Here is a 22,684-nt window from a genome sequence, read left to right on the forward strand (position 1 = left end):
CCCACACGCCGAAGATATGCGGGTTAGGTTGATTGGCCATGCTAAATTAACCCTAGTGTCAGGGGGCTAGCAGGATAAATGTGTGTGGGGTTATGGGAATACAGCCTGGGTGGGACTGTGGTTGGTGCAGACCCGATGGGCTGAATGGCCTCCTTCTGCACTGTAGGGATTCTATTGATTCCGTGAAAGTTTGGAATTATGCCCTGTGTAACCAACTTTTTTAAAATTTCATGGAATGTGGGTGCCCCGGCTATGCCAGCCGTTTAATTGCCCATTCCTAATTGCCCTTAAGAAGATGGTAGTGAGCCGCCTTCTTGAACTGTTGCAGTCCCTGAGATGTAGGCACACCCACAGTGCTGTTTGGGTGGGAGTTCCAGGACTTTGGCCAAGTGACAGTGAAAGAACGAAGACATATTTCCAAGCCAGGGTGGTGTGTGGCTTGGAGGAGAGTTTGCAGGTGGTGATGTTGCCATGCATCTGCTGGTCTTGTTCTTCAAGGTGGTAGAGGTTGTGGATTTGGAAGGTGCTGTCAAAGGAGTTTTGGTGCAGTGCCTCTTGTAGATGGCACACGCTGCTGCCACTGTGCATTGGTGGTGGAGGGAATGGATGTTGGAAGTGGATAAGATACAATTCAAGCTTAATATTCTTGATAGCTTGCATTGTTCAAGTCGATTGCATGTGAGGAAACTAGTGGAATTTGGATATCTGCAATTTCACCTGCAACAATGAAATAACTGAACATTTCCACACAGTGAAACACAGCGACCATGAATTTTGACAGCATGAAAATTTTTGGAGCAGCTGCTCCATATCTCCGCAAATCTGAGAAGGAGCAAATTGAAGCACAGAACAGGCCCTTCGATGCCAAAACTGCTTGTTATGTGACTGACCCCAAATTGGTGTTTGTTAAAGGGAAAATTAAGAGCCAAGATAGCACCAAAGTTGAAGTGGAAAAAGCAGATGGGAAGGTAGGTGAATCTCAGCAATTTGTATTGGACCGAACTCTTTGTCCTATTTCCAAAGTTGGCATCACAAATTATGAAACGACATTATGATTACTCTTGCCAAATTATCTATTTCAGACAATTGTTGTGAAACCCAATGATGTCTTCCCAAGGAACCCTCCAAAATTCGATAAAATCGAGGACATGGCCATGATGACCCACCTGAATGAAGCATGTGTGCTGTATAACCTCAAAGAGCGTTATGCAGCCTGGATGATCTATGTAAGTTGAGGGGAACTTCAATATTTAGTTTTGAAAATGCAGTTTAAGTCACAAAGTGCCAACATTAATTGATTCCTGCTTTTTAAAGACATACTCTGGGTTGTTCTGCATCACTGTGAACCCCTACAAGTGGTTACCGGTTTACAGCGCTGAAGTTGTGTCTGGCTATAAAGGGAAAAAGCGACAAGAGGTACCTCCCCACATCTTCTCGGTTTCTGACACTGCCTATCAGGCCATGTTAACAGGTAACTTGTTAATTTTCCACATATTCAATAAGCACTTTTGTATCTATTTTCATATATTTAATTTAAAGTGTGGGTAACTCAACTTCAGTTTAAAATTAAGTGGAATGGCATGTCTAAAAATATTTCTTGCCTTTGATGTTTTATCTTGCAGATCGTGAAAGCCAGTCTATCCTGATCACGTAAGTAATTCATTTTCACAAGCCTGTGAATTTCTCTCACATGCTCACTACCTTTGTACAGACACTAGGCGGCACGGTGGCACAATGGTTAGCATTGCTGCCTCTCAGAGCCAGGGACCCGGGTTCAATTCCTGGCTCTGGGTGACTGTGCAGAATCTGTATGTTCTCCTGTGTTTGCTTCCTCTGGGTGCTCTGGCTTCCTCCCACAGCCTGAAAGACGTGCTGGTTAGATGCATTGACCATGATAAATTCTCCCTCTGTGCAGGCGAACAGGTGCCAGAGTGTGGCGACTAGAGGATTTTCATAGTAACTTATTTGCAGTATTGAGATAAGCCTACTTGTGATGAATAAATATACTTTATACACAGGCGGCATGGTAGCACAATGGGTAGCACAGTAGCACAGTGGTTAGCACTGCTGTTTCACAGCTCCAGGGATCTGGGTTCGATTCCCAGCTCAGGTCACTGTTTGTGTGGAGTTTGCACATTCTTCTCGTGTCTGCGTGGGTTTCCTCTGGATGCTCTGGTTTCCTCCCATAGTCCAAAGATGTGCGGGTTAGGTTGATTGGCCATATTAAAAAATTGCCCCTTGGTATCCTAAGATGCTTAGCTTAGGGGGAGTAGCGGGTAATAATATGTAGGGATATGGGGGTAGTGCCTGGGTGGGACTGTGGTCAGTGCAGACTCGATGGGCTGAAGGGCCTCTTTCTGCACTGTAGGGTTTACTATGATTCTATCATAATTGACTCCTAAAAATCACATTGCAAGTTGAAGGATCTTTGAATCAGAACTAATTTTTTCATAGGAACGAAAGTATTAAGGGGAAATTTGTTCCAGAACCAAGGCTGGAAATCACTTATGGGTGCCTGGTGGTGTTAAATACTCTCAACTCTTACCGGGTCAGGTTGATGCCTACCTACCTTAGTATAAGTTCCACAGTTAATGTGGGGATATAGTTATGCTACCATTCACTGTCATTTGTCTGTTTAACCCAGAACTTCTGCAGGTCAGACTGCATACAACATAAGGCATATAAATGCATTAAAATTGTGACGATTGTGCCAAAAGAATTGAGCAGAATGAAACACTTGTTTCCAGCCTAATTAAGACATCTTGAACTGTCCAGTCACACAGATGATTGACACAGAATGTCAGTGCGCGCAGATGAAAGTACTGGTGTGTTCTCATAAAGTCTAAACCAACATAAAGTTGTAATGTGATGTGAATTTAAAAAGGTTGTTTGTGCCGTTCTTTGTAACTCGAATGTCTTAAAGTTGAGCACTGCCTGTAATCTGTAATACTTTTAAATTCTCACGTTAAATATCACCCCATGTCACATTGTAGTACTTTCCATCACACCTTGATCATAATGCTTTATTTTAAACTTGAGCTCATTGAAAACCCTGCTTTCTGCATCCTAACGCGCACCAGGCCCTGTTTATTTATCCACCCAGACCTACACTGGCTCCTGGTCTAACAATGCCTCGATTTTAAATTCATAGCTTCATAAAAATCCCTATAGTGCAGAAAAGGCCATTTGGCCCATTGAGTCTGCCTTGACTCTCTGGCAGAATATCTTATCCAGGCCCTATTGCTGTAACCCAACACATTTTACCTTGGCTAATCCATCTAACCTACACATCCCGGGACACTAAAGGGACAACTTAGCGAAGCCAATTCACCTAAACTGCACAAAAGATTTCTCAGCCTTATTTTCAAATCTCTCATTGGTTTCGCCTCTCCTCATCTTTGTAACCTCCTCCAACCCTACAACCCTTCAAGATATCTGAGTTCCTCTTGTGAGCTTTTGCTCCAGTATTCACTGCTCCACCATTGGCAGCTATGTATTCAGCTGCCCAGCCCCTAATCTCTGGAATTCCTCCCCTAGACCTGTCCACACACTCTCCATCTCTAAGAATGTTCTTAAAACTCCTTTGATCAGGTTTTTAGTCACCTCTTCAGATATGTGGTTTTGTGTCAAATTTTGTGCAGCAATGCTCCTTGTTAAGAGCCTTGAGATATTTTAATATGCTAAAGGAACTGTAAAAATGGAATTTATTGATGTGAAATAGCATCTCTTCTAACTTACTTAAGGAACGCCATGGGATACATGATCATTTTTGTGCTTTTCAGTGGAGAATCTGGTGCAGGAAAAACTGTGAACACTAAACGGGTCATCCAGTACTTTGCACTAATTGCGGGTATTGGTGACATGCATAAGAAGAATGAAGTTTCAAAGGCAAAAGTACGTGAGCAGATAATGACGCTTTGGAAAATGTATTTCATTACATTTTTACCTTCATGTGGTTTAGTCAGCTATTAACTGAAAACAAAATCTATCCTGTAGGGAACCCTGGAGGATCAAATCATCCAGGCGAACCCATTGCTGGAAGCCTTTGGTAACGCCAAGACAATAAGGAATGACAACTCATCTCGTTTTGTAAGTTGAAGTGGAAATACTTTTCAAAAATTAAGCAACACAGAAAAGAAAACATGCTACTTTTGTATTTGGAATCACAAGCTTTTGGAGTGCTGCTCCTTCATCAGGCCACTCGCCTGGTGAAAGGGCAGTTCTCCGAAAACTCATGATTCCAAATAAACCTGTTGGACTTTAATCTGGTGTTGTGAGACTTCTTACTGTGCCCATGCCAGTCCAACGCCGGCATCTCCACATCTTTGTGAAGAAAGAGTTGATGGTATTTCATCTCCACGTGAAATAACAGAAGTATTCTAATCTCTGAATTCATATTGTTTTATTACAAAGGGCAAGTTTATCAGAATACACTTTGGACCCACGGCAAAACTGGCTTCAGCAGACATTGAAACGTGTAAGTATTTCAAATCTGATTAACTAACGGCATATAAATATACAGGTAGACCTGTGACAGAGATGTAACTGATCTCAATTCCCATCCAGACTTGTTGGAGAAATCCAGGGTGACATTCCAACAACACTGCGAAAGAAGCTATCACATTTTCTATCAGATTATATCCAACAAAAAGCCTGAACTTATCGGTAAGGAGCCCACTAATCCTTTACAGCTTTTGACTTGTTTGCACATTTGTGTTTCCTTTCTTCATGTTGCATTATGTGAAAATATCCTGTATCATTTACTTTGTTATAGAAATGCTTCTTATCACCACCAATCCTTTTGACTATCCTTATGTCAGTCAGGGTGAGGTTACAGTTCCAAGTATTGATGATAAAGAAGAATTGTTAGCGACTGATGTAAGTATGGTAAACATGAATTACAATAACAGTTTGTTAAGACCCAGGCCAGAAACTCCAAGGTGTTTTATGAAATTATCCTAGATCATAAGTTTTACATTGGATTTTGGCATTAGGGTGAGCATATGGTGTTTCAATCCAGGTATGACACAAGTGACTCACCAGGTAGCTTTTATCAAACAAAGTTTATTTAAGAACACAGTTAAAATATAACAAAAAGAATTAGCATAACTTTTACCTGTTACAAGAATTATAGACAACACATTATAAACCTTAACAGCTAGCTATCTATGTTGTTCCAAGTCAAACACCAGATCTATGCCCCACCTCTAGACTTGACACAAAAAGCAAGTATGCTCACGTGATGCTGGGTTTTCAGCTTTTTTACTTGTGCTGTGAATAGGTCTTTCGAATGTCAGAACAAATCTCTGGGGTTTTCCAATCTTGGAACTTTCTGAAAAGCCTCTGGCGAGAGAGAGAGAAAGAGAGAGAAAAAAAAACTGCCTATCTCCACCAGCTTCTAATAGTAACTCACAGACCACAGAATTTCCAACTCCAGAGAGGGAAAAACAAGAGGGACTGCTTTCTATCTTAAATCTAAACAGCATCTGAGAAAATGAAACTAAAGACACCAGTGAGAGGGGGAAAGCACGATTGTTGCTCTCAACTTCAGGTTATTACTGAAAAGCGGAACCAAAAACTGGACTTTCCTGTGAAGCATAGCTGCCCCTAACCACGTAACATAAACTATCAATCAAGTGCCACTCAGCAATCCCAAGCATCACAGGACCTTGCATTAGTCCACATTAAAAATAAACATGATGTCAATTATATTGTTTCAGTAACAATTAGAGGACACCAGGTACAGATAACACAGCACCAATAAAATGATAAGGCCTACTTGAAAAAAAACCTGCAGAGAAACATGATTAAAGTACACTTCTTAAAGGCACAGTACCGTCACAAGTTGAATAGAATAAACCGATTGTGTTGTTGTCTCCTTGAATTTGCAGCAAGCTATTGATATCTTGGGTTTCACCAATGATGAGAAAACCAGCATCTACAAAATAACTGGTGCAACAATGCACCATAGCAACATGAAGTTCAAGCAAAAGCAAAGGGAAGAACAAGCTGAACCTGATGGCTCGGAAGGTATATTCATCTAAATCACTTGCTATACTTTACATGAAAATTCTTAAATTAGTTAAAACAGTGCATGTCAATTAATATAAATCAGGGCTGAACGCTGGCAAACGTGTGTGAAATGCTTCAGCTACAACATAAGATAGTTGAGTGGAGCACTGCATAGTGAATACATTTAGAAGTCTCACAACACCAGGTTAAAGTCCAACAGGTTTGTTGCTACCAAATAAACCTGTTGGACTTTAACATGATGTTGTGAGACTTCTTACTGTATTTACCCCTGTCCAACGCCGGCATCTCCACATAGTGAATATGTTGCCAGCTTCCTGAAAAAATAATGGCCGGAATTCTCCGGCCTTTCGCGCCAGCGGGATTCTCCGGTTCCGCCAGCTGCACACCCCCACCCATGGGTTTCTCATCAACGTGGGGTGACATCAACGTGAAATCCCATTGACAGCGATGGAATCAGAGAATCCTGCTGCTGGCAAACAACACGTCACCTCCTGCCAGGGGGAAATAGGTGGCTGAGAGGCCAGAGAATCTGGCCCAGTGAATTTTGTGCAGGATATTTTGCTGAAGGGAACAATATACCCACTTTTATTATTTAATGTCAGGATTGAACATTTTGAAGTCAGATACCTCACGGTCAGTGGCAGAGTGAAAAAATAATTTAATCCCTAATAATGTGCTGTTTCCCAATTCAGAAAATTATTTCCTGCTATATTGAGACATTGCCCAGCTCCAACACCAGCCAATCTTCCTGGTTATTAGGGTAAAACAGCTAATTAGCACCTAATCCCTTTCTACTGTAGATTCATACCTGTTTGAAACTTTTTGAGGAAGAGTAGGGAGAACTCATCAGTGTGCTTGTGTGGATGGCAAGGTGGCTCAGTGGTTAGCATTGCTGCCTCACAGCGCCAGGGACCTTGGTTCGATTCCCAGCTTGGGTCACTGTATGTGCCAAGTCTGCGCATTCTCCCTGTATCTGCGTGGGTTTCCTCTGGGTGTTTATGTTTGCTCCCACAGTCTGAAAGATGTGCTGGTTGGTGAATTGGCCATGCTAAATTCTCCCTCAGTGCCAGAGTGTGGCGACTAAGGCATTTTCATAGTAACTTCATTGCAGTGTTAATGTAAGCCTACTTGCAACACTAATAAATAAACTTTGAATATTTATCTCTTCAATAACATCATTCATATAAATGTTGCAGTCATTATTCCCATTGGTGGATTTGTACCTGTTAAGAACATAAGAACATAAGAACATAAGAAATAGGAGCAGGAGTAGGCCATCCAGCCCTTCGAGCCTGCCCCGCCATTCAATAAGATCATGGCTGATCTGTCGCTGCTCAGTTCCACTTTCCCGCCCTCTCCCAAGATAGCTCGCTCCCTCGTCGGCTCCAACACACACTGTTCGAGGAAACTATCCCGGCAGCATTCCAAGAACTCTTCCTCGAGCCCCCCACGTCCAACATGGGTCGACCAATCAATATGCAGATTGAAATCCCCCATAACTACGGCCGTCTCATTCTTGCACGCCGCACTTATTTGCGCGTTAACAGCCCTTCCCATCTCCAGATCATTATTCGGGGGCCTATAGACGACACCCACCAGCGTCTTCCTCCCTTTGCTGTTCCTAATCTCCACCCACAACGATTCCACCCTCTGCTCCTTGGCTCCAATATCATCCCTTGCTACCACCGTGATGCTATCCTTAATCAGCATAGCTACGCCCCCCCCTTTTCCCTCCTGTCTATCCTTCCTAAACACTTGATAGCCCTGTACATTCAGCTCCCAGTCCCTGTCACCCTGCAGCCACGTCTCTGTAATGGCCACCAGATCGTATCCATTTGTGTCGATCTGCGCCATCAGCTCATCCACTTTATTCCGAATGCTTCGTGCATTCAGATAAAGTGCTTTCATCCCAGCCTTCACCTGGACCCTATTTGTCGCAACGCCACCAACTATACTCACGCCCCCTACTCCCTCTATTATTGGGACATCCTCGGCCTCTTCCCTTACATGTACACTCTCCTTAACTTTAGACCTCGTAAGGTCACCTACCCTCACACCCTCCCCCCCCCTAATTAGTTTAAAGCCCTGTCTACAGTCCTCTTTACTCGATTCGCCAACACTCTGGTCCCAGCACGGTTCAGACCAACCCCATCCCTCCCGAACAGGTCCCACCTACCCCAATACTGGTGCCAATGCCCCATAAATTCAAACCCATTCCTCCCACACCAATCCCTGAGCCACCCATTCACTTCCTTAATCCTGTCAACCCTACGCCCATCTGCACACGGTTCAGGCAGTAGCCCAGAGATAACCACCTTGTCGGTTCTACTTTTTAATTCCATTCCAAGCTTTTCATACTCCCTCCCCAGATCCTCAGTCTGCATTTTGCTTACGTCGCCGGCACCCACATGTACCACAACGACCGGATTCTCACCCTCCCACTCCAGGTTCCTCTGCAGCCCAGCTGCGACATCCCGTACCCGAGCACCAGGCAGACAACACACCCTTCTGTGCACTTTGTCATTGTGACAAAGGACAGTGTCAATACCCTTCACCCCACTATCCCCAATAACTACTACGTTCCTTTTCCTTTTCTCTTTGCCTATGTCCTGCTGCAGCACTGTACCATGTGCAGCTTGCTCACCAACCTCACCTGCCTCGTTCTCGTCCAACTTGGAAGCAAGAACCTCAAACCTGTTATGCAGATTAAGAGGCTGAGGCCTCCGCTCCTCACCCCCCTTCCTCTTCCCAGTAGCCCCCTCTTGTCCCTGACCCTTAGAGTTAGCCAGTCTAGGGGGGGTGGATGTCACTTGCACCCCATTGACAATGGCACCCTCTCTCCCCTTGATGAGCCTCAGTGTCTGTAGCTCAGAGGCCAGCTCATTTACCCTGAGCTGGAGCTCCTCCAGCAACCTGCACTTACTGCAGACATGGTCACTGGGATGAACCCTAGGGTCCACCAGTTCCCACATCATACAGAAACCACACATCACATGCCCTTCCATTATTTACTGTAGTAGTTTTGAAAAAATTTTTTTTTGTTTGTTTTTTTTTGTTTTTTTTTTGTTTTTTTGTTTTTCAAACGAACTCACCTGGCCTTTTTTCCCTCAAGCCCTTTTTGATATTAAGCCCTAGTAGCTCACTCTGCTTCCCTCTCACTCCGCTGCCCGCTGTCTACACCAGGCCTCCTTTTAAACCTGGCGCTGATTTAAATCTGATGAACCACAACTGCCTGCTAACCACTCCCTCAGAATTCTTAAAGCAGTAAATACAATAAATAAATGCTTTAAACAGTTCTACAAAGAACAAAGTGCTTTAAACTTATTTTAAACTGGTTTTTAACAGGTAAAATCTTAGCTGTCTCTCTGCTCCTTCACTCATCTGCTCCAGCAGATGTCTCTGTCTCAGACTCATCTGTCTGTTAGAAACTACAGACACCATCAATCCCTCCCTCTAAGATAGTGCCCCACCTCCCCTCCCCAACCCAATCTACACTCTACCCAGGACCTTCCAGCATTTGCCTGCCTCCATCACCCAGACATGGCGCACCATTTGCTAAGGGCACTCGAGTGAAGTGATGTGAGGTCCCCATGAGGGAGAAAGAGAATCTACGAACCTCAAAGTCATGAAAGAAGTGACATTCACTTGGCGTGTATTTCTTATATACAGCTGCAAAATGAACATTCTGCATTCTCGCTGACAGGGAACTTAATTTGTAGGACAAATTTAATGCTGGTGAGGTGGCCTTTTAGTGAGCATGTTTGAGATGCTATTGACTGCAAATGGGCTTCCCAACATTATTTATTGGGAAGCTTGACCTGCTTTTAACCTATTTTGAGGGTCAGCAGGACAAAATTTCATTATTGCGCTGTCAGGAAACAGTTCTTTAGTCTCCTGTGGGATGGCATGGGGGCACAATGGTTAGCACCGCTGCCTCACAGCGCCAGGGACCCGGGTTCAATTCCGGCCATGGGTGACTGTGTGGAAATTTGCACGTTCTCCCTGTGTCTGCATGGGATTCCTCCGGGTGCTCCAGTTTCCCTCCCACAGTCCGAAGATGCACAGTTTAGGTGGATTGGTCATGCTAAATTGCCTCTTAGTGTCCAAAGATGTGTAGGTTAAGCGGATTGCTGAGATGAATACGTGAAGCCATGGGGATAGGGTAAGATGCTCTGCCAGAGGTTCAGTGCAGACTCGATGGGCTGAATGGCTTCCTTCTGCCCTGTCCGGATTCTGTGATTCAAATTAACTGCCCCGCTCTCTGTGGTTCCTGGCAGGAGTGGAAAATTCTGCTGTAAGAGTCTGGACTTTAAAGAGACTCATAACTCTCTAACTCAGGTAGTGAGACTGACACTAGTAGAAAGAAGCTTAATAGGTAACACATGCCGACTTAAACATGGCAAAGAAAAATCAAATGTCTGATTGTCAAATGATTGCAATTAGGAAGACCTGAAAACACATCATTAACAGAGAGTTATCTTTTCGCAGTTGCTGATAAAGTTGCTTATCTTCTGGGCTTAAATTCAGCCGATCTTCTCAAGGCATTATGCTTTCCGAGAGTAAAAGTCGGCAATGAGTTTGTCACAAAAGGCCAGACTGTACAACAGGTAACGTGATGGTTGGAAGAGAGGAAATATGCACAATTTTAGCAACTTACAGAAACTGAAGCACTAACCTTCTTCTCCTTTACAGGTATACTTCGCAGTTGGAGCTCTGACAAAGTCGGTGTATGAGAAATTGTTCCTCTGGATGGTACAACGAATTAACCAGCAACTGGACTCAAAGCTACCCAGACAACATTTCATTGGCGTCTTGGATATTGCAGGCTTTGAGATTTTTGAGGTGAAATTCTCAGTTAATAGTCTGACAATCACAATGTTTGATATCATGCGAAATCTATGACTCTGAATTTAACAATATTGTGCCATTCCACAGTACAACAGCTTGGAACAACTTTGCATCAACTTCACTAATGAAAAACTGCAACAGTTTTTTAACCACCACATGTTTGTTTTGGAACAAGAGGAATATACAAAAGAAGGAATTAATTGGGAGTTTATTGACTTTGGTATGGACCTGGCTGCTTGCATTGAACTCATTGAAAAGGTGAAGAGAAATTTGTAGTTTCTTTTCTCCACCACGCTCCGTAACCAATGTTGATTATTAGCCTTCTCTCCTTATGTTTTTGTAATGTCCTACGTTCGGGGGATGTGGGTTTTACACAAAAAGAAATGGTTTGCACACATTCAAACTGACACATAACAGGTTAATTGAAAGAGATCATTTCTGCACTGCACAGAGTACAAACTAAAATATCAGCCTGTGGCACCATCAAATCACATGATCAGCTCTCAAAACATTCATGTAACTCTTTTAAAAATATAAGTTTTTGGTTCAGTTTTCAAGGTTTGGTTTCTTGGGTTCTGACAGGGGCTTTGCCAAGTAGTCATTCTTGTGTATACAAAATCCCTACAGTACAGAAGGAGGCCATTTGACCCATTGAGTCTGTACCAACCACAATCCCACCCAGGCCCTATTCCCATAACCCTCATTTATGCTGCTACTCCCCCTGTCAATTTAACATGGCTAATCAACATGAAGTTACTTTCATGTAGAGTTCCAGTACAGATTGCTCACTGTATGAATGGAGATAATGAATGTTTTTTTTTCTTGAAAGCCCTTGGGCATCTTCTCAATCCTTGAAGAGGAATGCATGTTCCCCAAGGCTACAGATATGACTTTCAAGAACAAATTGTATGATCAGCACCTTGGAAAATCAGTAAATTTCCAGAAGCCCAGGACTATGAAAGGAAAGGCTGAAGCTCACTTCTCTTTGATCCATTATGCGGGCACTGTGGACTACAATATTACTTCATGGCTGGACAAGAATAAGGACCCTTTGAATGAAACTGTAATTGGACTATACCAGAAATCCTCACTTAAGGTTTTTGCACATCTTTATAGTTCTTACCAATCATCGGCAGGTAAAATTTATATCACATTTTACATTAAAATTGCAAGATAATGTTTGACAGGATACAAATATCAACTTTTTCTTTCTGAATAGATCCTCAACATTACAACAAATGTTAGATAGAGCAAACCTATGTTGACTAGAAATATTGCTTTATAAAAGTCATAGCAATAATTGAATTATAGATTGAGGTACAAAGCTTGAATCCATCCAAGAGTTTAAAAGTGTTTCTAACTTTACCTAATTAATCCAAATATAATTAACATCAACAACAAAAATAACAGTACAGTTGTTCAGTGGTTGTGATCCTTGATCAAGAAATTGGGTCTAACTCCATATCTCTTGCTCCCAATATCTCACAACCCCATGGGTGGCCAATTTGTTAATCTGCGGCTAGCCTCGCAACATTGTAAAAATTCACAAATGTCCCTATTCAATGGTGAGACTTAAATGTGGGAGGCATGATTGGGAAATTTGCAGATGACACAAAAATTGGCAATGTAGTTGATAGTGAAGAGGATAGCTATCGACTCCAGAATGGTATCAATGTTTTGGCTGAGCAGGCAGAGAAGTAGCAAAAGGAATTCAGTCTGGAAAAACAGGAGTTAACGCATTCAGGAAAGGCAAACAAAGCAAGGGAATACTCAATAAGTGGGAAGAAATTGAGAGAGGTTGAGGAAGTGAGAGACCTTGGAGTGCATGTCCGCAGGTCCTTGAATGTTGGTGGACATGTGGACAAGTTGGTCAAGGAAACGTAACAGAAAGCTTTCCTTTATTGGACAAGATATTGAATACAAAAGCAGGGATGTAATGATAGAATTGTACAAAATGCTGGTTAGGCCACATCTGGAGTTTTGTTAACCATTCTGGTAATCACCATTACATAATTGCTCTGGAGGGAGTGCACAGAAGATATACAAGAATGTTGCCAGGGCTTGAAAATTGCAGCTATGAGGAGGGATTGGATAGGCCAGGGTTGTTTTTGTTAGAACAGAGGAAGCTGAGGAGTGACCTAATTATGAGGGGCTTAGTAGGATAGAGAGGAAAGACTTGTCTGAGTTGTCAGTTACCAGGGAGCATAGATTTAAGTGATTGTTAGAAAGATTAGAGAAGATATGAGGAAAAATATTGTCACCCGCAGGTGGTGAGCATTTGGAATTCACTGCCTAAGTTTGTGGTTGAAGCTAAAATGCTCAACTCATTTAAAAATTACCTGAAACTGCACCTGAAGTGTTGTAACTTGCAAGGCTGTGGACCAGATGCTGGAAAATGGGATTAAAATGAGATGCTACATTTTGTTTCTCTTTTTGGTTGGCACAGACACGAAGGGCTGAGTGGCCTTTTTCTGAGCCACAAATTTTCTATGATTCAATGCAAACTCTTAATGCTGGTAGGAAAAGCACCACCAACCCAATACTGTAACACTGACACAGTGAGGATCACAGCAGCTCAAGGAGGTGGTTCTCCATCTACCTTCTCAGGGCAACTGGAAATGAGCAATACACGTCATTCAAAAAAAAAACAAGTGGTTGGTTAGCTCAGCTGGCTGGATGACTGGTTTGTGATGCAGACTGATGCCAACAGCATGGGTTCAATTCCTGTGCTGGCTGAGGTTATTCATGAGAATCCTGTCTTCTCAACCTTTCCCCTTACCTTAGGTGTGGTGATCCTCAGAGTAAATCACCACCAATCAGCCTATTGTCATCTAGGGCTACGACTACTTTATTAAACATAGAAACAGGAATAGGCCACTTGGCCCTTTGAGCCTGCTCTGCCATTCATCTTGTTCATGGCTGATCACTGAACTCAATATCCTGTTCCCCGCTTCTTCCTATATCCCTTGACCCCTTTAGCCCCAAGAGCTATACTCATTTATTTTTAAAATCAGACAATATTATGGCCTCAACTACTTTCTGTGGTAATGAACTCATCACTCTCTGGGTGAAGACATTTCTGGTCACCTCAGATCTAAAACGTTTACTCCTTATCCTCAAACTATGGCCCCTAGTTCTGGATTCCCCCACCATTGGGAGCATTCTTTCTGAATCTACCCTGTCTAACCCTAGAGTTTTTATGAGATCCTGTCTCACTCTTCCAAACTCCAGTGAATATAATCCTAACTGGCTTAGTCTCTCTCCATATGACAGACCTGCCCTCCCAGGAATCAGCAGGTAAACCTTTGCTGTACTCTCTCAATTGCAAGGACATCCTTCCTCAGATAAGGACACCAAAACTGCACTCAATATTGCAGATGTGGTCTCACCAACACCCCATACCAATTGCAGCAAAACATCCCTATCCCTATACTCAAACCCTCTTGCTAGGAAGGCCAACATACCATTTGCCTTCTTTACTGCCTGCTGTACCTACGTGCTTCCTTTGGCAACTGATAAATGATTTTAGGAATTTTTACATGCAGAATTCTTTACTGTATTGGAATAATTTATTTCATAATTGTATACTTTGAATTGATAATGACAAAATGTCTACATTGTAGAGGGTACAGTGAAGAAAGGTTCCAAGAAAAAGGGTTCTTCCTTCCAAACAGTGTCTGCACTCTTCAGGGTAAGTTCTTTCCTTAAAAGCTTTCTTCTAACCGTACTGTTAACTCCAATCTTCCTAAGTAAATCTATACCTGTGGCATGCTAATGGAACGTTGACAATAGTTAGCTGCTTATAGTCAGAAAAAAAAAACAACTGCTTTTGGTTATTAAGTTCTTTGCTTGATACAGGAAAACCTGAACAAGCTGATGTCCACATTGAGAAGCACCCACCCGCATTTTGTGCGTTGTGTTATTCCAAATGAAACAAAAACTCCAGGTAAGTTCCAGCGATCAGTCGCATTCTTCTTTCCCCCTATTTTTGAAAGCAAAAGATGACAGAAGTATAACTGCATTCTTGCCACAACGCAGGTGAAATAAACAATCCACTAGTCATGCATCAGCTGAGGTGTAATGGCGTGCTGGAAGGTATCAGAATCTGTAGGAAAGGATATCCAAGCAGAATCCTCTATGCAGATTTCAAACAAAGGTCAGACTTTATAACATTTTATAAGCAACACAAAATGCTGTGCTTTACAGAAGTTGCAGGGTCTTTTTTAATTCATTTATGGGTTGTGGGGATGGCTGGCTGGCCAGCATTTATTGCACATCCCTAATTACCCTTGAGAATCAGGGATGGGCAATAAACATGAAGATAAGAGTTGCTGTGGGTCTGGAATCACATACAGGCCAGACCAGGTAAGGGTGGCAGATTTCCTCCCCTAAAAAGATGTGAAAGTTAGGTGGATTGGCCATGCTAAATTGCCCCATAATATTTAGCTATGGCAAATGCATGGGGTTACAGAGATAGGGCTCTGGGTAGGATTGCGGTCGGTGTAGACTCAATGGGCCAAATGGCCTCCTTCTGTACAGTCGGATTCTACAATACTAAAAGGACATTAGTGAACCAGATGGGTTTTTTTCAGCAATCGTTTCACAATCACCAGTGGATTCTTAATTCCAGATTTTTATTGAATTCAGATTTTACTATCTGCCATGGTGGGATTTGAAGCTATGCCCTCAGGGCATTACTCTGGAGTCTTAGTGACAATACTGCTGCGCCATTGCCTCCCCACATCAATAAAGTGATAAAAAAACAATGACAGGCCCAATTTACCCTACTTCTAAATGCACAACTCACCACTAATGTTATTTGTAAATTATAATATTTTTCATGCAAAGAATTGTTGGGCAAAAATTAATGCAAAAAATTATTTTTTTATTGATTGTAATTAATAGAATTATTAATATAATTGTAATTATAATTTAGTTAAATCTATACCTGTGGCATGCTAATGGAACATTGACAATAGTTAGCTGCTTATAGTCATAAAAAAATCAACTGCTTTTGGTTATTAAGCAGTTAGTAACTGCTTAATTGTAAAGGCATAAATGTAGGAGAATAATGATACATATTTTAAAAAATAAACAGGTACAGAGTACTCAATGCAAGTGCTATCCCAGAGGGTCACTTCATTGACAGCAAGAAGGCTTCGGAGAAACTCTTATCCTCCATTAACATTGATCATTCCCAATACAAATTTGGGCACACTAAGGTAAAGGCCTAATTTGCATGAGCAAAATAATTAAACTTCATAAGCAGCAGCTCAAAGGGAGAAAACAGAAGGAACCCCTAAATGTACCTTCTACACTTGCAGGTATTCTTCAAAGCCGGGATCCTGGGTGCTCTTGAAGAGATGAGAGATGAAAGGTTGGCTGCACTTATTACCCGCACTCAAGCCATATGTCGTGGTTTCTTAATGCGAGTAGAATTTCGGAGGATGATGCAAAGGAGGTAGGAGAGAACTCTTTACAACCTGAGACAGCCTTAATTTAAATGACAAACTTTTTTTTAAAAAAACACGATGGCACAGTGGTTAGCACTGCTGCCTCAGGGCGCCAGGGATCCTGGTTCAGTTCCTGACTTGGTTCATTGATTGTGTGAAGTCTGCATGTTCTCCCCATATCTGTGTGGGTTTCCTCCGGATGCTCCAGTTTCCTTCCACAGTCTGGAAGATGTGCTGGTTGGGTGCCTTAGCCGTGCTAAATTCTCCCTCAGTGTACCCGAGGCGTCGGAGTGCAGCAACTAGGGGATTTTCACAGTGACTTAATTGAAGTGTTAATGTTAGCCTATTTGTGACACTAATAAATAAACATAAATGCCTTATCCATTGCTTTACACAGGGAGGCTATCTTCAGCATCCAGTACACCATCCGTTCTTTCATGAGTGTCAAACACTGGTCATGGATGAAGCTGTTTTTCAAGATCAAACCTCTTCTGAAGAGCGCGCAAGCTGAAAAGGAAATGCAAAACTTGAAAGAGGAGTTTGAGAAGCTTAAAGAAGCACATTCCAAATCTGAAGCGAGAAAAAAGGAGCTGGAGGAAAACATGGTCAGCCTTCTGCAGGAAAAGAATGACCTACAAATGCAAGTGCAAGCGGTACGTAAAACTAACATTTCATAAATTCATTAAATTACCTCTCTGGCATGATGGGGACACGGTGGTTAGCACTGCTGCCTTAGCGTGCCAGAGACCAAGGTTCAATTTGTGGCTTGGGTCAACTGTCTGTGTGGAGTCTGCACACTCTGCCCGTATCTGCATGGATTTCCTCCGGGTGCTCCGGTTCCCTCCCACAATCCGAAAGACGTGCTGTTCAGGTTTCTCGGCCTAGCTAAATTCTCTCTCTGTGTACCCGGACAGGTGCCGAAGTGTGGCGACTCATAGAGTTTCACAGTAACTTCACTGCAGTGTTAATGCGAGCCTACTTATGACACTAATGAATACACTTTAAAACTCTTTTTAAAAAAAATCAGTTGCACAGCAAGTACTTTTTTCTTTAAAAATTACTTTTAAAGGAAATTGAGAGTTTAGCAGATGCCGAGGAGAGGTGTGACCAGCTGATAAAGAACAAAATTCAGATTGAGGCTAAGGTTAAAGAGATAAACGAACGTCTAGAGGAAGAAGAGGAGACGAATGCTGAGCTAACAGCCAAGAAGAGGAAGCTTGAAGATGAGTGCACGGCGCTGAAGAAAGACATTGATGACTTGGAGCTCACCTTATCCAAAGTGGAAAAAGATTTACACGCCACTGAAAACAAGGTACGAATAATCAGTTTGCTTGCTACAGCTAAGTGTTAACGTATTTTAGTGTTAACAATATTTTAGGGGAGGCAATGGCCTGGTGATGTTATTGCTGGACTATTAATCCAGAAACTTAGCTCATGTTCTAGGGACCCAGGTTTGAATCCCACCACGGCAGATAGTATAAATTGAATTCAATTTTTAAAAATATGGATTTAAGAATCTACTGGTGACCATGAAACCATTGTCAATTGTTGGAAAAACCCATCTGGTTCAGTAATGTCCCTTTAGGGTAGGAAATCTGCCTTCCTGGCCTGTTCTGGCCTACATGTGATTCCAGAGCCACAGCAATGCTGTTGACTCTCAACTGCCCTCCAAGGGTAACTACGGGTGGGCAAAAATGCGAGCCAGCCAGCAACACCCATATCCCATGAATGAATATAAAAAACTTCTAAAATACACAGTGTTTGAACTTTACGCTGAACTCAAGTTTAACTTGTCCCTTGTTTACACACATTTCTTAATAAAAGCAAATTACTGCGGATGCTGGATTCTGAAACCAAAAGCACCTTCACTGCTTTCCGTTTCTCCCTTAGCATTGGAGCTGTGCTGATCTTTCATTCCCTCCCCCTGCAGTATAACTATCTCCTGCTTTCTGTGCCTTTTAGCTTTGACAAAGGTGTCATCTGGACTCGAAACGTCAGCTCTTTTCTCTCCTTTCAGATGCTGCCAGACCTGCTGAGATTTTCCAGCATTTTTTCTTTTAGTTACACAAATTTCTTGTTGGTGAAACGTAATGTACTGTGGAGAATACCCTAAGACAGAATAAATAGCAGTATTTTCAAAAGAGAAATATGTATTCAGTTGGAGGAAAGACTCTAATTCTTGAAGATCACTTTTTGAGAGTTCCTGGTATGATGCATGACACAGCAGAATTGAGTGCAACATGTAAATTGTTGTCACACGTTTGATCTGCATTCAAATCTCCCAGAGCAATTTATCTAATTCTTTAATTCTCCCTACCTGGCTAAGATCAAGTGTTGACATGCTGTGCTTGCTTGAAGTCATTAGGTTACATTTTAGCTTCATTTGAAGCAATTTTTAAAAGCGGCATCTCGGCCTTTTGGTTAAGATGCAAATAAGATCAAACCTTGAAGGAGGAGCTATGCCTACTCCAATCAGCTTGGATCATGTAGACCAAGCCCAACACAGGAGGTGAGAGCCCTGTCTTGTCAGCTTGGATCGGGAATGTCCCAACTTGTTGAGACTTTGAATTGGACTTGATTTGATTGAATTGGAATAAAAACAACAAAGAAAGGCAGTCTGACTCACCCCACCATGTGTGTGCCAAGGAGGTAGGTTCCAAATCCGCCCCCAACTGCAACAGAGATTGAACGCCAAGCTGCTGGCACAAAGTTGATCCATACTGGACCTTGAGGTGGTATGACAGCACCCCCACCCTCCCAAAAGAGTTTTGAGTTGCTGTGGCAACATATACTTCCAAATGTCTGATGGAGCTTTGGATAATGATGGTAGAGGTTCCAACTTTCTTTCCATCACATGGTTGAACTTCTCCCGCTCTTACAGCCTGCCATTGGCCTCTGTTGGAAGGGTTTACAAGTTACTCAACCAGTTTGGCCACTTTACAAAAGCACCTTCCTTTAGCCGCCAGTTCCTGGGGCAGAACATGAACTCAGAGCTTGTGGCTGAGGCAGGAACACTTCTCACTGCAGCATAAAATCTCCCACAATTCACCTTAATGCAGAGCTTCTAAACCATCAACCAACAGGGAAGAAGATGGTGTAAATTTTCACCTCGTAATAAGCATTTGTGAGTTCCATAAACTGTGGGATTTTGCAATCTATGGCCCAGATTTTGTAGGAATTTGAGGGTGTAAGTCTCCCAGCACCTCCCCCCGCCGTGGCTGGTTTTCCCATAACAGAGGTAGCTCACCGTTGGTCACTGGCAGGACCAGAAGTTGATGGCGATTTACGTTCCTTACCTGTGCTGTGAACAATTAATGGGGGTCAACTTCATTGCAACCAGAAATCCCACCAGCAAAATGGGCTGGAGAATTCGGCCCGGGAATGTGATGGAGGGGAGGCTTCTGCAACCACAGGCAACTACCATGAATCCAGTGAGAATTCTAACTTTCCCACTCCCATAAGGCTGTTTGAATCTCCATGAAAAGTTACACCTTGTGGGTAACAGGATTTTTAATCATAATGAGATTAATAACATTTGATGAACAATGAAATTTGGCCTGAAAATCAAGTTAATTTTCTGGAGTGTTAAGCAAATAATTGGTAGATTTTTCAAATTAATTTAAACAAAAAAAAATTTCTGCCCTCACCCTATGTATGCCCAATCTGTAATTTACCTTAATTAAAATAACTTCTTGAAATTGATTTCATTTTACTGATTTTTGTTTCCTGTTTGTGAATCAGTGAAAATCTTTTAATGTGATTTGATTTAATATTTGTCACAATACAGCGAAACGTATTGTTTCTTGTACGCTATACAAAGCTACCGTTTGTCGAGGAGAGAGTGCATAATGCAATGGGCCGAATGGCCTTCTCTGCACTGTAGAAGAAGATTCCATGTGCAGCGAGAGAGATGAAATTCCTTGTAAGGTTTCTGTGAGACTTACCTCATAGTCAATGACATGGCGTCTTGTTTCACCACTGTCTGCAAACCCACCTGGATTGCGTTTCTGTTATTGTGACAGAATATTGTTACTGCTTTACAGGTCAGGAACCTCACAGAGGAAATGGCTAGCCTTGATGAATCGAATGTTAAGCTAACTAAGGAAAAGAAAGCCTTGCAGGAGGCCCATCAACAGATCTTAGACGATCTCCAAGCTGAGGAAGACAAGGTCAACAACCTGACCAAAACCAAAGCGAAACTGGAGCAGCAAATCGATGATGTAAATATCCTCAAACTAAGTCTAAAATCAATGTACACTTTGCTCTGGATGATCCCTGGGATGGAGGGCTTGTCTTATGAGGAAAGATTCAGCAGGTTGAGACTCTATGCTTTGGAAGTTAGAAGAATGAAAGGTGATCTCTTTGAAACATAAAGGACTCCTAAGGGGCTTGACAGGGCAAATAAGAGGTTGTTTCCCCATATGGGGGAATCTAGGACCAGAGGGCATAGTCTCACAATAACAGGGTGCAAATTTAAGACTGAGGGAGGAGGAATTTCTTCCCGAGGATTGTGAGTCTTTGAAACTCCTTGCCACAAAGAGCTGTGGGGGCCGAGTCCTTGTACATGTTTAAGGCTGAGCTAAATAGATTTTTAATCAGTAAGGGAGTCAAATGTTAACGACGAAGGGGCAGGAAGGTGGACATGACGTCGGATCAGCCAGGATCCTATTGAATGGCGGAGCATTTTCAAGAGACCGAACAGCCTACTCCTGTTTATTTTGTATGGTTTTACGATATGCACATCCTACAATATTGCTGATGCCTTTCCATATCCATCTTCTTCCATAGCTGGAAGGGTCTCTGGAACAAGAGAAGAAACTTCGCTTGGAGCTTGAGCGGACCAAGAGGAAACTGGAAGGTGATCTGAAACTTGCTCAGGATTCCCTCATGGATCTTGAAAATGACAAACAACAAATGGAAGAAAGATTTAAAAAGTGAGAGACATTTGCATAAGGCTTAAATGTTCAAGGAACAGTCATAGTTCCTTGTATTGTGAAATCAGCACACAACTATGTACAAAATGTGAAGTTATCATCAAATGAAAGTTAACTTGACAGAGCGTACAGATTGGATGATCAGGCATCAGTACATAGTAATCCTGTTTGTCTTTATTCAGTCAGAGAACGTGGGCATCACTTGCTGGGCCAGCATTTGTTGCCCAGCCTTAATTGCCTCTCAAACTGAGTGGTTTGTTTGGCCATTTCAGAGTCAACCACACTGCTTGGCTCTGCAGTCACATGTGGGCCAGACCAGGTAAGGGCTGCAGATTTCCTCCCCTAAAGGACATTAGTGAACTGGATGGATTTTTACGTGGTCGGTACAGACTTGATGGGCCGAGTAGCCTCCTTCTGTACTGTAGGGATTCAATGGCAATTGACAATGGTTTTATGGTCAGTAGATTTTTTTAACTTAAGTTTAAAATTTTACTGTGAGCTGTGGTGGGATTCGAACCGGGGTCCCCAGAGAATACCCTGAGTCACTGGATTACAGGTCCAGTGACAATACCACTACGTCACTACCTCCCCCTATGTAACTGATAACACAGTAATGTATTGTCTTTTATCCAAACCAAAGCCTGGTACAATACATCTTAACAGCAGGATTATAATTTCTACAGCTTTTTGCAAATCTCCATACGGATTTTCAGGAGAATGGATTTCAATTTAACGTCTGTTTCTCCCCACAGTTTGCTCTAAAATTTCATGTTTCCAAACAGGAAGGAATTTGAAATCAGCCAACTTCAAACCAGAATTGAGGATGAACAAAACCTAACTATGCAGCTTCAGAAAAAAATAAAAGAGCTTCAGGTAAAACAAATACCTCAATGAATATAGCTTTTCACCAGATTATGCCTTGGGGGTGGCACGGTGGCATAATGATTCGCACTGCAGCCTCACAGTGCCCGGGAACTGGGTTCAATTCCAGCTTCGGGTCACTGTCTGTGTGGAGTTTGCACATTCTCCCAGTGTCTGTGTGGGTTTCCTCCAGGTTCTCTAGTTTCCTCCCATAGTCCAAAGATTGTGCAGGTTAGGTTGATTGGCCATGCTTAAATTACCCTTTAGTGTCAAGGGGATGAACAGGGTAAATACATGGGGTTACGGAGATAGGGCCTGGATGAGATTGTTGTCGGTGCAGGCTCGATGGGCTGAATGGCCTCCTTCTGCACTGTAGGGATTCTAGGGGGGCACGGTAGCACGGTGGTTAGCACTGCTGCTTCACGGCTCCAGGTACCTGGGTTTGATTCCTGACTTGGGTCACTGTCTGTGTGGAGTTTGCACATTCTCCTTGTCTCTGCGTGGGTTTCCTCCGGGTGCTCCGGTTTCCTCCCACTGTCCAACAATATGCGGGTT

General features: G+C 42.6%; 1 protein-coding gene across 1 annotated transcript in view; it reads left to right on the forward strand.

Annotated features, from left to right (window-relative positions):
* Window positions 1–760: 760 nt before the first annotated feature.
* The window catches only part of LOC145356380 (myosin-3-like), a 44,818-nt gene continuing 22,894 nt past the window's right edge, over window positions 761–22,684 (forward strand). Inside the window, exons 1-24 of the mRNA XM_080209060.1 lie at window positions 761–968; window positions 1,083–1,226; window positions 1,315–1,471; window positions 1,623–1,650; window positions 3,783–3,894; window positions 3,997–4,089; window positions 4,414–4,477; window positions 4,567–4,665; window positions 4,775–4,878; window positions 5,892–6,030; window positions 10,522–10,640; window positions 10,726–10,875; window positions 10,969–11,139; window positions 11,711–12,017; window positions 14,505–14,572; window positions 14,740–14,827; window positions 14,920–15,037; window positions 15,980–16,103; window positions 16,206–16,342; window positions 16,732–16,987; window positions 17,404–17,646; window positions 20,378–20,554; window positions 21,123–21,268; window positions 22,051–22,141. Coding sequence (XP_080065186.1) covers window positions 768–968; window positions 1,083–1,226; window positions 1,315–1,471; window positions 1,623–1,650; window positions 3,783–3,894; window positions 3,997–4,089; window positions 4,414–4,477; window positions 4,567–4,665; window positions 4,775–4,878; window positions 5,892–6,030; window positions 10,522–10,640; window positions 10,726–10,875; window positions 10,969–11,139; window positions 11,711–12,017; window positions 14,505–14,572; window positions 14,740–14,827; window positions 14,920–15,037; window positions 15,980–16,103; window positions 16,206–16,342; window positions 16,732–16,987; window positions 17,404–17,646; window positions 20,378–20,554; window positions 21,123–21,268; window positions 22,051–22,141 — 3,336 coding nt within the window. The 5' untranslated portion in view covers window positions 761–767. The remainder of the gene's footprint in view (window positions 969–1,082; window positions 1,227–1,314; window positions 1,472–1,622; window positions 1,651–3,782; window positions 3,895–3,996; window positions 4,090–4,413; window positions 4,478–4,566; window positions 4,666–4,774; window positions 4,879–5,891; window positions 6,031–10,521; window positions 10,641–10,725; window positions 10,876–10,968; window positions 11,140–11,710; window positions 12,018–14,504; window positions 14,573–14,739; window positions 14,828–14,919; window positions 15,038–15,979; window positions 16,104–16,205; window positions 16,343–16,731; window positions 16,988–17,403; window positions 17,647–20,377; window positions 20,555–21,122; window positions 21,269–22,050; window positions 22,142–22,684) is intronic.

This window comes from Carcharhinus amblyrhynchos, chromosome 21, assembly GCF_965287045.1.
Source record: "Carcharhinus amblyrhynchos chromosome 21, sCarAmb.v2.hapA, whole genome shotgun sequence".
NCBI lineage: Eukaryota > Metazoa > Chordata > Chondrichthyes > Carcharhiniformes > Carcharhinidae > Carcharhinus > Carcharhinus amblyrhynchos.